Here is a 17,142-nt window from a genome sequence, read left to right as displayed (position 1 = left end):
GTCTCTTGCAGAAGGCACATACATCTTGGGGTAGCCCATCCCTCCTCCCATATAGCGCACCTCCTTGCACTGTACCTCTCCCTGTCCCTTGGCCCCCTATCATGTTGCTACTATAGCCCTGTGACGGGCCGTTACTATTGTAGTTATACCTGCCTTGGGGCCCTTGATGCAACTGTTGCATCAACACTTTGGTTTTTAGATCCTTCTCTTGTCGTGCCTTTTGTTGTCCCTTTACTCTTTCCCCTCTTTCATAATACCTGGCCATTTCGAGGAGATCCCGGGGGTTTCTAGTCATCCACGTACTTTCTGCCTTCCTAATGTTCTCCTGGATTGGCCCGTGGAGCCCTTCTATAAAGTTTGTGGCAAAGTACCGTTGGCCCGTCTCAGACCCTATCTCTAGCCCACGGTGTGCTTTAAATGCTGCTTCGTAACGCAGGAAGTACTGTGCTACTTCCTCACTTGCGCCCTGTATCACAGCAGACAGTTTCTCCACATTCACATCAAATGGGGGTAATACCTTTTCTAGAGCCCTCAGGACTGCCATACCATGCCCCCTTAGGGGTTCGGGATATTCCTCATGCAGTTTCCTATTTTTACTCGCCTCCATTACATCTTTCCATTTTATTGTATCATTGTCTTTGGCACGAAAGGGGGTCCATATTTCCTCTGGGACAATAGCTAACAATATGTTATCTACATCCTCTACAGTAAATAACCCGGGTCTGAATAGCTTTCCTACTTCTTTGTAGAATCCTGCCGGGTCTATACGGGGGTCGGGGATGGACTTGGTGATATGCATCAATTCTATTTGAGATAAGGGGACATACACATAGGTGCGCATCATGTTACCAGTAACTGCATCTATGGTGGGTTGACACTCTCTCATTGGCATTGATAGTAACTTTTCCGTGTTTGTTTGTTCACTTACAAGGGCCTGCACTGGTGATGAAGCAGAGTACTGGTGACTAAGGTTTTTCTCTTTTATTTTTTTATAATCTTTTAACAGTTTCTCCACCTTAGCCATTCTCCATTCTTCCGCCCCAGAATCATCCACTCTTATATTAGGTAGCAGTTTCTTATCCAATTCCGTCTTAATCCTATTCCACTGGGACACATATCTAGGCTCCTTTTCCTCTTCTATATCATCCACCCTAATAAGAAGATATTTAATTACGTTTACTTGTATAGGCCAGCCAAGGCCCTCCATCAGACTCACCAGGGTGGACATGGACTGCGAGTGTATGGATGCTATCATACGATTAGCTACGTTTTGGCCCGCCTGGTCTGCATCTTTGAGTTTAGCCTCTCTTTCCCTCACCTCTCTTTCCCATGCCCTCTTTTCCTTCTCCCATTCAACACCGCCCCTTATGACTTCCGCTATTATGTCGGACATACATCCCCATAACTGAACACTGGACGCAGTCACTGGTAGTAACGCAACAGCGTCCTGATATGCTGAGGGCAGATCCGCAGTACTCTGTCCTCTCAATTTAGAGTTACCCTCATGAAAGGTATATAGTTTAGTGGCCACTGTCCTAAATTCCAAAGGTGTCAAACGCCCCAATTGGTCCCGTAGGCTGTCATTGAGGGGTGTGCCATACAGCCCGGTCATAAGGATTTGCAAGTCTCCATCTCTATCCTTTTCTACAGTAGTCGTTCTCCTATGGTCTATCAACCTATCTGGGTCTCCATACTTCATTGGGAATTCCGCCCTCTCACCCTCACCTTCTCTCGGAGGAGCCGTAGCCCCTGGAAATAACAATTCAGTCGTTGTTTGTTCTGCTTCTAGTCCTATCACATCTTCATACCGAGGCACCGGCAAGGCAGGATACATACCCCCGCTATTCTTAATCATCATACGTCTATCCAACTGGTCTAGTTTCTCATCCTTCTCTTTTATCTCTAGGCCACGTAATTTTTGATTTACTGTTCTCTTCTGCCCCTTTTCCTTTTGTTTGTTCTGAGCATTGCGCCTGCGCATTGCTTCTACCCTCCATAGTCGTATAGCCTCAAACTGTGCGGGTCTGACCCGTCTTTTTACTAATTCTATTTCTACTTTGGATATGCGGTCCACATCAAAGGACCCGGTGTCTGGCCATTTATGCTCAATCGAATCTTTTGTATATTCAGACCACTCCCTTAAGAACAAGGTTGAATTCAATCCATGTTTAATCAACATATCAAATGCAGGGGTTCCTTCAAGAGGGGCATAGTGTCTCTTGCCTATACCACTCTTGCTGGAAGCCGCTTGACCCATTTTGTTGGTATACCGCAATTGCCTAAAAACACTCACCTTTCCCAAATGTGCACTAATAGGCTAACATTAACAGTACATCCTCCTGACATATATCGCCATACCAATATCAATACATCACTGTTTCATCATTATTATTACATAGACGGACATACCACCGTCCTCTTCATAAACCCTAAATCGTTATTTCCTTATTCCATCATGCATCCATCCATACCACTTACCTTAAGGGTCCCGCCAGAATGTTCCGGACCCGAAGGGCGACAGCCTGCTGTTCCACCGCCGACGGAGCCGGAAAAACAAGGATGACGCGTTGGTTGCAATCAAAGGTGCGGATTCAGTTGTTGGGGCCCCGTGATCAATTCCTTCTCCGGTTCCGCCGCGGCGTTCCTCACCCAGTGACGGACTGTCGCTCCTTCGCATCCCACTTCTGACACCAAAATTGTGGGTGCGATTTCTCGCCGTCACCATAACCAGTACAATGAGGGACCCTGCAATAACTCAGACAGAAAAGAGCCAAGTAAACATTACTTTATTAATGCACAAGCATTCGCGAATGGGCCGCAAGTTCAAACGTCTCGCAAAGCAAGTCGTCGAAGTGCCGCCCCTTCCTCTACACATCGTGCTCTTTTATACTTTTCTGTTTACATTGCCTTGCACATAGCACACGTCCACCCCAGGGCGGATCTCCAGTTGGAGTTTATCTGAAGTATCCAGTTGGAGTTTAACGAACAACCATTGCACATTTGCTATCGTGGTCTATCGTGGTTTCCTGTTATCCCGGTCTTCACATTCTTTCGTGCCCCTTTGTGCCCGTATCTCTGTGCTCGAGGCCATGCTTACTCATTCCTTCCCCCCACCCGTATTCTGTAGATAGTTTTTAGCAGGCTCAGCATGCTTCGACATACAGTGACCAAACACAATTCTTCTGTTAAAAACAAGTTCTTGCCGGGTCAGCAGGTCTTAAACGCCGCCGTATAAAAGAGAAGGCCTCTTCTTTTAGCAAAAAGTACATTCATTTAACGCATATGGTGATTAATACAAACTCCAAGTGTGAGCACAACGTTACATATGCATGCGTACCTTCAATGTGGTACTTTGATCACTTAGCCAGGCACAGGTAGAAGGGACAAAGACTGGGACCCTCCCAACTCCCACACCCACCTCCACCTCTGAGACGGGACTAGCTCTAGCAAGTATTCTAATGACTGCCTCAGTTTGTGAAGGGACTCCATTCCATCTTGACAGGGCCAGGTTCTCGACCCTGTCACACAGGGCATTGATGTTTAATTCTAAATATTTGATTTTTGGCGTAAACTGGAATTGGATCTGCCATTAACTAATGAGAGAAGCAAGTGTTCTATATTCCTGTGGGCAGACCTCCCACCCAAAAATCTCAGAGGCCAGATTGAGCGAAGACCTTGGGCCTCATTATAAGTATGCCGGTCCAGAAACAAGCTCACCGGCACCCTTGTTTCTGGACCAGCAAACTACAAGTCTGCCTGCCGGGGCCGCTGTGCCAGACAGGTCAGCCCTGTCGGGTGCAGCGGTCATGGTAGGCAGACTTTTCATGGGACTACTGGCACCGTTAGCAACCATGCCAGTTCTCCCATGTCCCCGCGCCCATAGAGGCCATTAGGACTCGATGGGGATTACAAATATACCGGCTCCTGACTTCCCGGCCGTAGGACTCGGAATGAGCCGGTGGCACCGAGAGGTCAGACGCCAGTAAATTATTCTAAGTTCGGCAGCAATCTGCCGGTAGCACAGGCAGTATTACCACCGGACTCGGAATGAGGCCCCTTGACGTATTAAGCATTTACTCCAAGCCACCTCATTTTAAAGTGACGTTCAACACATTGTTGATTTCAACAGCACTCTCCTGAGATTGTCAGTTCTGGTAGTTAAATCTAATGCACCTGTCACAGACTGTTCTGCTTAAAGTGATAAAGCAAATTGCAACAGCCTTCCTGTTTCTCTGTGGGCTAATTCACCTCACCTCATTTTCCGTGTGTTTCTCTTACGGATAGAGAACCATGAATTTAATTTGACTGAATAGTGTTCTAGGTCATAGAGGAAGCCAGTGAAGATTGCTATACGAAAATACTTTAAGTTCGATATGTTCTCGGTATTATACCCGTCAATGTTCTTTCGTGCAGTCTCTTATTCTTAATTTTTATACTTACTTCAATGTTTTGTCTTAACCAGATGTTGGGAGCTTAACCTGGCCGAGCTCGTTTTAAATCAGTTGATACCTGTTCTTTCACGACTATTGCTCATTATACTATATTCTTGGAGGGAAATTAAATGAATGGGTAATTGTATGCTTTCCCTTCAAGTTGCTTCTGAAGATGTTTAAAGTTTAGTGTATAAGTAGTTTAAAATCTTATTTTAATCAAGTCCTCTCATAGTTTGATTAAAACAAAACCTAGCAATGAAGTGAGTAATTAACTTTCTTATCAGAAAATGTTTCCTTTCCATTTACCAATTGCTTGCACTGGTATTGTTGAAGGCAATGCCATAAAAATGACTATTGCATCTAGATAATAAGTTAAATATAATCAATTATTTTGTAATATGTGGAAGGACCGTTTTCTGCTTGCATCAGTAACTTCTTTCAACATAGATAAATAAACCTCTCTGCCTCTAGCTTTCCTTTGAATCATTCATATACTAGAGATCTGTAATGACTATCAAGTGGCCTTTATTTGATACATTTGTGAATGAGGACAGTGTTTGTTTGGCCCCCTTCCCTAGCACTTAGCCAGATGTTCTCCTCTCGGGCCCTCCTCCCAGCACTTGCCTACTCCCCTGCCCTTCCACCCCCACCCCCTGCACTTCTACCTCAATGCACTTGTACGGCCGAATGCTACAAAGCCTAGTAGGACCACGACTGTATATTTACTGTTTTTGCCATTGTTATTATTTCCCCTGTTCCCTTCCCATTTAGCCTTGTGGCGCTTTGAAACGCAATTGTGTTGTATATAGCGCCTTACAAATGCTAAATAAAATAAAATAGTCGGAAACACAATTTAGCATGACATTTTAACAAATAATTTGTATCCGAGACCACCAATAGATTCTACTCTACTCTCATTACAGTGGGAAAGAGAGAGAGTACCTCTTACAATTCTACAGCTGAGACTGAAAGTGTTCCTAGGGCAAAGAATTGCGCAACAATCCCGCCTTCATATTTAGTTACATATGCGTGTCAAAAGCCTTAGCTGTACTTTAGTTGTGACATCAAAAAGGATGTATAGAGATGGTTAACTTAGATGGGGCTAGACTTTAGGATAGCATTCTTGTGTGGTTATATCTTAGTCTTCTATCAGAAAGAAGTCCACCCTGGTGCTGTGACAACCCCCCAACTTGGTGGTAATAATTTACGGTAGTTCCTTCTGTAATTCTGCATTACAACATGATATGTGTAATGTAATTGAATCTTTATTACATTGTAAAATAATTGCTTGGAATGTTATTGTAGTTTGAATGTTCCCTTCCTTGGCCTGTATAACTATGTTTAAGTAAGCCTCAATATATCTGTGTTTTCTACAGGTGTGTAAAACCTGGCTGGATCCTGGCAACAAAACTTTGGGCTAGTATAACTGGCACTTTATTTGGCACTTTGCCCACAAAGCAGTTTCCGAATGATGTCCGAACAGGATTTGGCGGAAGTAGTTCAGATTGCAGTAGAGGATCTGAACCCTGATCACCCAGGTGAGTGCTTGGTTTTTATACCACTGCAACATCACGTCCTAAGTAGTCTTGCATTTAAGTCCTTTGTGCTTTATGTAGGGATTCCTCCATTTGGTTAAGAGGACCAGACATAAGCTTGCATAGATTTTTAAAATCTTAAACGTGTATTCCGGGGATTTCTCTGTTCACAACCTTCCCACATAGCCTCGAGCTCCTTCATGGAGTACATAATGCGAATGTCTCTTCCTAATAATATTTAACTGTAGAGCTAATTGTTACCTCTCCTACCACCAGTGTTTCAGAAAGGCTTTACTCCTCTGTGATTGCTGGCTAGGTAATGATTTCATAAAAAGTACACAACAATGTGTGTTCATGGCGGAACTCTTGATTTAAATATTTTCACATTTAATAATCTCGTGATAATATTTTCTACTACATCAATCATTCCACGTTTGACAGCCTTCTGAGATGTCCTGTGATGCCAGGACATAAAAGTGGCTCTTGCTATTTTCAATTTTCCAAGGCTGACCAGAGATGCATATCAGCCTTGGAAAGTTGGAATGGACTAGAGTGATGTTTATGTAGTGCATTCGAGACCCCAATGAACATGGTTCAAAAACCCAGTGTCACACTGTAAAATTAGCTACATGCTTTAGTTCTGGCCCCTTAGCCCTGCAGCCTTTTTCATATATACAGGGTTTGGAAAGAAAACAGCAGATGTGTGAAAAACCTTCAGACACATATTTTCTCAAACCCACCAACCTTCAACTCTATTCTTTTGAGACTGCTCCTCCTGACCACCAGTAGACGGTTCTGTTTTTAGAGACTACAAGAGGGGCGTACACCCAAAGTGTACTCTACACCTAACTGCAAAAACAGTGCCCTCTGAGCGTAAACTGTCCTTCACCTTACCCCAAACAGTGCCTAAGATAGTCAGGCTCCAGAACACAATTACAGCAATAGGTTAAGGAATCAAGGTTTGTCTTTGCGTCTGCAGCAGATGCCATCTCGGAATGTGTCTGAATAAACTCTCAATCAAGCTTATTGCTTATCTGCATACCATGACTCCAGCTCAAGTGATCACTGAGCTCCGGACTGAGCACTTTAAGGAAGGCATGGTATCAAACGGTGAAAACAGACACAAGTGATCACAGTTCAAGGATGTTTATTGAACTTCAATGGGTTGGTTGAACGCCTATCTAAAGCTAAGGATGGGAGCAAGCTACAACCATCAAATAAAAACGCAGTCCTAGTGGAGTCTGTCAAAATAAAAGGGCATATAAACCTATTGCCAATCCTTACTTATAAAAACAGAATAGTGTGGGATAATAATGTATTGAAAACGAAAAGTGTTCAAGAAATTAAATGTCAGGATAGTTGAACAGTTGGCTTCCTTTTGCCACGTTTTCAGCAGGGGGCAAGGCAGCACACACTCTGGCTTCTTGGCCATGAGGTAACAATTCAACACATAGGCTTCAGTCTCTTATTGCAGAGGGCCTGATGTAGCAAACAAAACACAAAAGTTACTTTGCTTTGTCAGGTTTCTCACATTCGTAAGTTCAAGATTGGCCTCCCTCGGGCTCGGACCACGGGTTCGCCTTGTCTGGTCTCAGACCCCTTTTCTACAATATTGACTTCACAATTTGGTCTCCCTCATCCAGGCTCAGACCATGGATCTCCCTCCTCTGGGCTCGAATCCTGTTTCTACAATGTTCACAATTTGGTCTCCCTAATCCGGGCTCGGACCTCGGGTCCCCCTTGGCCGGGCTCCGTTCCTCTGAGTATTGTATTGAATACATTTGAATGTGCAATGGGTTTTGCTTAAACCGTCACAGGACCACTTCAATTCCCTTTACACAATTATACTTCACATTAATCTTCTACTTTTGTTTCTCTCATCAGGATAGCATAAAGCGACCTTCGATTGAGCACATTCACAGTGCCGAACCATCTGTCAATGGTGTATCGTGTCCTTCCTTCTTAAGTGAACATTCATCAGCAATTTAGCTTTACTCGCGTCTTTCATCACACGTGTTCAACAATGTTGGTTTGTTTTACAATGTTGCTGCTTGCAACCTTAACTTCAACACAAACTGGTCTGGCTTTGGTCTGTCCAACTCACCGGCTGTGTTGTTCTCTGTTGTTTCTTTTGTTCTTGGAGCCAAGGACGATACCAAAGCATCTGCAGCTCCCCACCTTGGTCAGTTATGTGTGAGGGCCCTAGATGTCTCCGACACACAATGCAGGATTCTCCAGCCTCTTTTCCTGGTCTTACGCTTTCTGCCTTGAAGGGTTTTTGAAAGTAATGGCTTTCTGATGAAAAGGTCAAGGGAGTTGCCCTTCTCGCGAACCTCTTGTGCTTTGACGTCTTTCTCCTCTCGTTCAGCTGCCGACTCGAAACTGCTGTACCTTTGTGTGTTTTGCCTTGCTCCGAGTGTGGTCTTGTGCTCTGCCTTTTGTCCATGTGTGGAAGTGTAATGGAAGTCAGGTGCGAGTGATTGTCGATAATTGCTTGACCTTGCCTGACAATAGTATTGGGACTTGTCAGGTACACGGCTCAGGTGTGAGTCTGTTTTCTCCCAGAGCTGGCTGTCTGTGTAAAAGTGTTTGTGCTGGAAATGGGTGGGGGAGAGGGGAGCTTCTCAAACTGCTGCTTCCTATGGATGTTGAACGATACCTTACAAGCACACAGAATAATCAAAAAAAAAAGTTCAGCATTATTTAAATGAAACAAAATATTGCGTTGTGGCGATAAAGCGTGGACTTTATACATTTGTGAATCAGTGCAATTTTTAAGCAACCCATGATTGATGATAAAAAAAAGTAACAGAATGTCTGAAATAGGCTGGGACTGTAGTCCCAGTCATTAACAAGTGATAAAAATAAACAATGAACCAAAGACAAAAACCAAAAAAAAAAATGTGACAATGAGATATTGTTGAGAAATGAGTTGTTATACAACTTTTAAAATCTTCATGCAAACAGAAAAGTATAACCGTATAGGATGTCTCCAGGGTACCTGCATACGCCACATATTCCAGTATTTTTCTCATTAAGGACATGGTTCACAAGTCTGTTGTAAATAGTAAATCCAAAAGGCTTCCTTGTACACTGAAAGGTCGGTCTTGTGGTGGTGCCAGTGTCGTGCAAAGCTGGATTTTGAACTGTTAGTCTGTATATCTGAGCTGTGTTCAATAATTTGGTCTAAGTTTCCTAGTGGTTCGGTCCACGCACTCTGAGTTGTAAGCAATGAGAAGTTAAAATGCAATATGTTTTACAGTGTGTGGGTGTGCTACATAATTCTGTTTTATGACATTGTTGCAACAGATATGATTCAAACAAGGAACGTCTTGACTGACTGCAAAACACTTTGGGCCTCATTTGGTGGTGTGGTCAAAAATGGTGGTGATGATGATGATGATGATGATGATGATGATGATGATGATGATGATGATGATGATGATAGGTTATTTATAACATGCTTAATAGTTTTCAAAGCACGGACCCGGGGATCGAAATTGTGTTGCTTTGTGTCGTCTTGCCTCCAAGGCGAGCATGTTGCCCCTGAGCAACCCTCCAGAGACAGTAATGGAGTTACCACCGCATTAGTGCCACATTACTGCACCGCCAAACTATGTGCTTGGAGGTAAGGTGGAGAAAAAATCTCCAGCAAAATGCTGGAGGTAATTCTGCAACCTTACAGTAAAAAAACTGCCATTTCGGCAGAATTGCTGCTGGTGGTAATTCTGCTGAAATCCCCATGGAGTTCCCATATGGATTCCATAAATGGGGACTAACACCTCTATACCGCCACTTGTAATCTGGCAGTAATTCTGCCAGACCAAGTGGTGGTAATGGTAAGTCCATTTGGTGGTATCTCAGCGGATTTACTGCCGAGATACCTCCAAACTCGTAATGAGCCACAGTCAGATTGCTGTTTTGTTACTGATCTCATATCAATGGCTGTCAAATTAGGCCTCTACCTTAGCATGCAAACATTTTTTAAACAATTTTGCTCATCTCTGGGTCCAAGTGCAGCAACTGCCAATGGCGTTCAGTTTCCTGTACTTAACGAATAGAAGGCCTATGAGTGAAAATTCGTTTGATGGATTGTCTGCTGTTGAGGGCTGTTTCACCAACAATGCATAACTCCTTTCTATTTTAGATACTCCTTTTGAGGCACTGCTGGTTATCTGCTCAATGTATTATTTCCTTTGTAAAAATTAGCCATTTTAGTTATTGTGGCTTCCTACACAGCAAGATCAACCTTTCCCTCACTTCAGAACAAATCTTATCAAACACCTCAATGACAACAACATGTAAGGACTGAAATACTTTAATTTGTGCTGTGTTTTTTATCTGAATGTATATATGTATCATCAAAGTTTTACCACTACTGTAAATTTTAATTATGCAACATTGTAACTTGTTTTAACATTGTAATACGTAACTTTGTAAGCTTCGCATTTTCTGTTCACTGAGCCCGGTTACCCATGGGTCTGGCGCGCAATACAAATAAATAAACAAACAAACAAACATCCTAAATGATTATATTGATTCTCAAAAATTGCAATTACAGCAAAGTGTTCAACAGTTTTTGAGGATGTAATGACTCTGGATGTAGCAGAGTTTTACTGCTTTTTTGTGTCCCGTAAAGATGCGATAATTGGTCAGATATTAATAGAGGCATTCTAAAAAAGGATAGGTCCTTGTACCGTAATATTATATCAAATTTGGTCATTGGATGCATGTATTCATTGCTTCCAAAAATTGTTTGAAAAATTGGGCCTCATTTTTGCCAAGTCTTAATCCAGTTGTTAATATACCTACTCTAAAATGAACATTTTATATGCCAACTTTAAGTGAAAAAATATACTTCCTTTTAAACACCTCGATAGTAAGGTTTGCATAATTATTGGAGATAAATGTTGCCCCCATTGATGTTCCTCAGCACTGTTTATGAAAGGTAGTACCATAACAGAAACAGTTTTGTCTTATAGCTAACTAGCAGTACCACCCAGCGATGCACAAGCATGTATCTGACATGCTTGTGGGGTCTTCTATAGCCTTGTGTATGTTTTAGCGTAGTAACTTCCTATTTTAGAAAAATAAAAAAAATCGGTAATCTCCCGAAATCGCCTATACTGATAGCACAGGGCCAGGCCCTTCTCCATCCCTGTGCAGCGCTAACGGATGGGGGTTTGTAAAATTTCACTATCGCCGGTACACCCCAGATTGGTATGCCGACCTTGTGTCCTAACTTTCTATTTTTGGAAAAGTCGCAAAATCGTCATAGCACGGGTGGGGTTGGTCAGATTTCACCATCGCCAGTACACCCCAGACTGGTATGCTGACATCTGGCCAAAATTTCAGCCCACCAACTGTTGTGGGGGCAGGAGCCAACCCCAAACATACAAACACACTTTCACAAATATACATATAGATAGATGAAAGCAACAGAATAGAAAATAGTATGTACCCCTGTTAGATTTGTATTGGCCAAAACTATGCATTTTGTTTCAATCTATTAATGGGGAATGTTTGTACAAAGGCCAGCAACATCATTATTTTCCAACAAGATGTCCTTAGGATATTAATTTCTGGATTCCAACTTATAGATGTCAGCCATATCTTTCAGTTGATGTTCTCCATGCGTGAATAATAATTGTAAAAATGTTTTTTAAAAAAAAGAAACCAGTGTATGAAGCAATCGGTTCAAGCATGCCATCATGCTGGAACACTTGGGGTGCCTGGGTGGATTAGTTAAGGTGTCGTGAACTATATGCAGGCAATAATTAACTGGTGTCTGTGCATTCTCCTTAGTTAAGAACTTAGCAGTTATTTCAGAAATGTACACTAGTCGTAACCCGACATCTGCTACAATCTCAACATACTTTTTGATGTGTGTAATTTTAAGATTGTAGGCTCAGTGTTAGCAGTGCTCTATTTTACATTGGGTGCTTATAAGGATTTAACCATTTGGTTTGTTTCGCATGGACTTCATGTCCCAGCAGGCTTCTTGCTGCTTTTTGCTCCTACACCATTGCGTGAAGCCGGTCTGAGTCACGTGGATGTGGCCTTCATTGTTGCATGCTCCTGCTCTTATAGGCTCTTCGAAGGTAATCCTCATTTACTTACTTGTTGATAGTGGATTGTGTCCTTTGTGTGGCGCTGGAGTGCTTAGCCGAACCTGCACAGGAAACTCTACCATTTCTTCTTGATGACAGACTCGGTATCAGTTTTTGTGGGTCTGCTTGTTCTGCTTGCATAATACCATCCACCGTGTATATCAATCACCGTGCTGATTGATAAAATGCGTCCCAATCTGGCAGGAGCTTATGTACCCAACATGTCCTCTATGCCCCAACAAAACCGAGATATTTTCTCGTTAGCTTGCTTTGTTAGAGACCCGTCCGAATTACAATAAAGCCGATTGCGACCGTCGCAGAGAATAGTTTCCTGAGCCTTCACTGCGCCACCCAAACTGCACTTCAAACACTGATCAGAATTTGTTAAGTGTTAAATGTCCTGAGGCTGGCCCAGGACTGCTTGTCAACACGAACACCTCCTCCATGCAAACTGGTGTCAAGGTCAGCACATCTGATGTCTGCACAAGTAATTGTGATCCTCTGCTTGAAGGATCCCATAAGCCTCTCAAATTTATAAAATCAGACTCTCTTCTTTGATTTGAAATCGCCAAGCCCCAGAAGAGCTGGCTTCTCCCAGATCGTGGGTGCGCCATTGCAGCTTCCACTTAAAGACACCCCGACTGCATCTGGACTCGTTTCAACATGTCCAGTGAAAACTGCCCTGATACAAACTACCTTTCTAACTCATAATGAGCTGATAGCGCCCAACCCTCAGCCTTGCTCCCTGCAATGTCGGCTCTCATTAGCTTTATTTTCATTGCACTCTGTGAGGATATGGTTAAATCCCTCCCTTCTCCAGATGTTTTGGTTTCCTCAGACCAACTTTTTCATGATACTGGTTCACAGCTTAAAGCCCCATTACTAAATACTCACTTTCTAATTCAGTATTCAGCTGAGATAGCTGACTACCTAATGGACACAAGCACAGATATACTGGCAATCACAGAAACGTGGCTTTACGATGCTGTGACTCATGCAGCAATCCTGGCCACTCTGATGGGGGTATAAGATGATCAGAGCAGACCAGATCAGCTCCGGAGACTAGGGGTGGCTCTTATTTTTGATGAAAACATACATTTTCAATCAGTTAAGACCTTGGATACATGATTGTTGTTCCTCTCTAGTTACATTAAGTGTGGATCACATGAGCTTCTTAATTCTTTATAGACCACTGCACAAGACCCCACAAAGTGTTATCCCCCTCAGTGAGATAATTAAACTTCACTCATATGGAGTTGTTTTAGGTGATTTTAACCTATGGGCCACCAATAAGGAAGACTGGCAAGCATCTTCCCTCATCTCAGCCTTAGGAGCAATTGGTTACCTGCAATTGCTCAAACTCCCCATGCATAAATGTCATACTATTGATTGGGTCGTGACATATAACGTTACTATTGCTCCAATTTCAATTTGTCCTTGTCCTTGGTCTGATCACTTCTTGATAGCCTTCTCTCTCGCATTTCCCTCAAAGCTGCAGCGGTGGAACAAGTTACCAAGGATTAATGAAAAATGTAGGGACTTCAAGAGAGTAGCCCTGGAAGCTTTGTTACAAACTGCTCCCAATCTCTTGGAGTTAGTCTATCACGGACCTTACTGAGTCAGTGGTGCGTTTCCAGCAGGCCATTACAAATACAATTGAACTCCTGGCCACAGAACGCATCAAGCTAACTAAAGCAATGGCAAAAAAAGAATGCTTGGTTTACTGGCTGAGTTATCAATGCTAGAAATCAAAAAAGTTACATGAACGTCTGGCGTAAAAATCTAGTGATGCTAACGGACTATAAGAAGGCTGCGATGGAATATTAATCAACTATCAACTCTATCAAACAAGCTGACTATAACACCAGAAACAACAATGCCAAGCAAAATTCCAGAGAACTCTTTATTGTATTGAAATAGTTGGAAGGAAACATTTATGAGACATTTGAAGTGGAGAAGAGCAGCCTCTGGTGCCAAAACATCCAGGATGAATTCATTTGGACGGTTGACAAACACCAATTATCTATTAAATTCAGACCATCGTCCTTGAAGGTTAATTGTCTCCCCTCTGATGCCACTTGCATCACCACAAGTCCTAACTTTGAGACTGACCAAGCTAGGTTTGCCTTTAGGCAGATCACTGAGGGTGAGACGCTTAAAATTGTTAAAAGCTTAAAGCCAACTTCTTATATTAGGGACATTTGTCCTACTAGTATCATCAAGGATGCCTCCGACTAATAGATCCCATGGATCACCAAGATTGCTAATGCCTCGTTTAGGGAATCTCATGTGGCATCCTGCCTTAAGGAGGACAGGATTACGGCTTTATTAAAGAAGAGCAATCTGATCTCTGCAATAACCAGTAACTACCCGCCAATTACCAATGTGCCCTTTCTCCTGAAGATCTCTGATCGAATAACTTGTGTTTGTTGATGCTAACAACTTACTGGCACCCGACAGTCTGGCTTTCGGGCTATGCACGGTACAGAGACAGCCTTCTTGGGCTTGAAATTTAATATGACAGGCATTGTTGAGAAGGTCAGACAGCACTACTTATGCTGCTCGATCTCTCAGTAGCATTTGATTTGGTGTACCAGGCAATCCTTGCTGATAGGCTAGGTGAAATTTCATGTTGCTCCAATAATGCCGTTGCATGGATAAAATCGTAGCTTGAAACCAACAGCTATCAGGAGCTTCTATTGACTTGCCAAGCAAGTGGTGACATACAAACATAGCTATGTGATATTAACTCTGTAGTTTTAGGAATGTGTATAAAAAGAGATTTAAAGGACACATCTAAGGAAAATTGAAAGAATAATGAATAATATATAATGGGCAAAAAGTGTTTGTGCAGGCCAAATCTAACTTGTGCGAAGATGCAATGTGCTAGATCCTAGTTCCCTAGAGCTAGCTCCTGCCTAACGTGAGATGCCTGATACCCAGGAGCTGCTTTTTGGTCCTGGTCAACAAATACTAATTTCGACCCCTGCACCGATGTTCATCATGTATCTATATCATCAGGTTGTTTAAGGCGGATAAAACCTTTTCTATCTGCGGCAAATAGATCCTTTTTGGCCACAGCCCTCATTAATTCAAGATTGGATTACTGCAATAGTCTGCTTGCAGGTACTAATCGGGCTCTGACTGGCCTATAGGCAATGCCCTAACCAAAATCACAAAATGCTGTTGTGGGCCAGTTTTTTTTGTTCCTAGTCGGTCGTATTTATCACTTTTATCAACCCCAACCCCTTGAGTACTACTTAGTCTGTCACAAAAGGAATGAATTGCCATTTGCAACTGTGGGCCACTTTTACATTGGTGCCCGAGACAATTGTGTGCCCCAGTCCGACCCTGGTACTAATCGTGCGAACTTGCATGCTCTACATATAATTCAAAATGGAGCAGTGAGGGCTGTCTGTGGCTTTTTCAAACCGGACCATCTCACGTGCGCTAGACGCTCCCTGCACTGGCTTCCAGAAGAACATATGATTTTGCATGAAGTTCTTTCGATGACATATACATGTCAATCGGGCATGGCACCTCGTTACTTGATGGATCGATTGAAGCCCGTACAATCAATAAGGACATTACGATCTAATTTACTTTACTTTAATGCATTTATATAGCGTACCAAATGCCCCGGAGGCTTACAGGCGCAGACAGCATATAACAAGCACTGCATACAATAAAAACATCCAGCAGAAACAGGGAAATGACAGGAACTCGCACTGAAAGAACCAAACCAATCAGCATCATCTAAACGGCCAGGTCTTCAGTTTTTTCGTAAAATATTGAATATTGAAGTAGAACCTGTTTCCCTAAGATATGGAGGGATGGCATTGAAGGCTCTGAGTGAAGCTAGAGAGAAAGCACATTTTTTCACCTGCATCAATTTACAGGCCGGTATTTTGAGTTGATTTCAAATTGTTGGATCTAAGGGTCCTTGTGCTTTATTTGTTGACCAGGTTTCACTCGGATATAGAGGGCTTATCCATGCCATACATTTGTGAGTGATCAGGAGGAGACGAAACTCAATTCGAGCCACAATAGGAAGCCAGTGCAGGCTGCATCTGCCTCTGACACATGATCCCTCCTATTGAGACCAATTATCATTCTAACAGCGCTATTTTGTAAGGTTTCTGTCGTTGTCTGACTTAGCAATGCTCACTAACAAACTACTGCAATAGTCAATTTTCGACCCTATGATAGCTCTAGATAACATCTCACAACTGGTTTGAGAGACGTAGGGAAGGAGCCGTGCTAACAATTTAGTATAATAGGCTGTTGACGAGACCAAGCTACTCACGTGGGCCCGCATATTCAAGTTCTTGTGCAGGTAGACTCCAAGCTTTTTCATCTTTTTATTTGGTTTTGATATCCCAGCCTGCTACTAGAAAATGGGTATTTTCTGTACCCATCGTTGATAGTTTGGCCTCTGTGCCTATCATCATTAATTCAGTCTTTTCTTTGTTTAATGCCAGACCGTTACTTATAATCCAAGTTTGAATAAGATGATGTATTTTATTAACAGACTTTTCATCCTCTCGATGATTGCCAGACAGTGGCATAGTTAGTGAAACCAACTTTATTTTCTTCTAGGTGATCGAAAAAGGGCACCGTGAAAATGTTATAAAGGGAGCGGGATAGACAGCCCCCTTGTGGTACTCCATAGGCCAGGAGCGTTGGTTCAGCTTCTGCATCCTTACTGCACACTCTACACCAGCGGTTGTTCAGGAAAGAGTTGATCCAGAGGGCAGCATTGTCTGAAAAACCCACAATATCCTTGAGTCTGGTGAACAACAACCTGTGGTCCACCAGGTCGAAAGCGGCAGATCAATCAAGCAGAATAAGCATTGCACTGTCTCTGGGCAGAAGCCTGCCTTTTTTTAGCAACTGGGTAATCCAACCTTTTTTTAAGGTTTATAGGAACATGATTTCTCTAAAAGAAGCATTGACACATTTACAAAGAATGCTTATCAGTGTGGAGGAACACATCTTTATGGGCATTGCCGGGCAGACCTCCCCTCTGCAGCTAATTGGTTTAAGATTTTCAATGGTTAAAGC

At 42.7% G+C, this 17,142-nt stretch overlaps 1 protein-coding gene across 2 annotated transcripts in view; it reads left to right on the top strand.

Moving 5' to 3' along the window:
• BANP (BTG3 associated nuclear protein) overlaps positions 1–17,142 on the top strand; it is a 1,679,897-nt gene that overhangs the window by 141,691 nt on the left and 1,521,064 nt on the right. For both annotated transcript variants that reach the window (XM_069636126.1, XM_069636133.1), the window contains exon 2: positions 5,810–5,971. In XM_069636126.1, coding sequence (XP_069492227.1) covers positions 5,902–5,971 — 70 coding nt within the window. In that variant the 5' untranslated portion in view covers positions 5,810–5,901. The remainder of the gene's footprint in view (positions 1–5,809; positions 5,972–17,142) is intronic.

Source organism: Ambystoma mexicanum, chromosome 1q (assembly GCF_040938575.1).
Source record: "Ambystoma mexicanum isolate Mex_15411 chromosome 1q, UKY_AmexF1_1, whole genome shotgun sequence".
In the NCBI taxonomy this organism is placed as follows: Eukaryota; Metazoa; Chordata; class Amphibia; order Caudata; family Ambystomatidae; genus Ambystoma; species Ambystoma mexicanum.
Note: the sequence above shows the minus strand (reverse complement) of the source record. Positions and strands in the feature narration are given on the sequence as shown.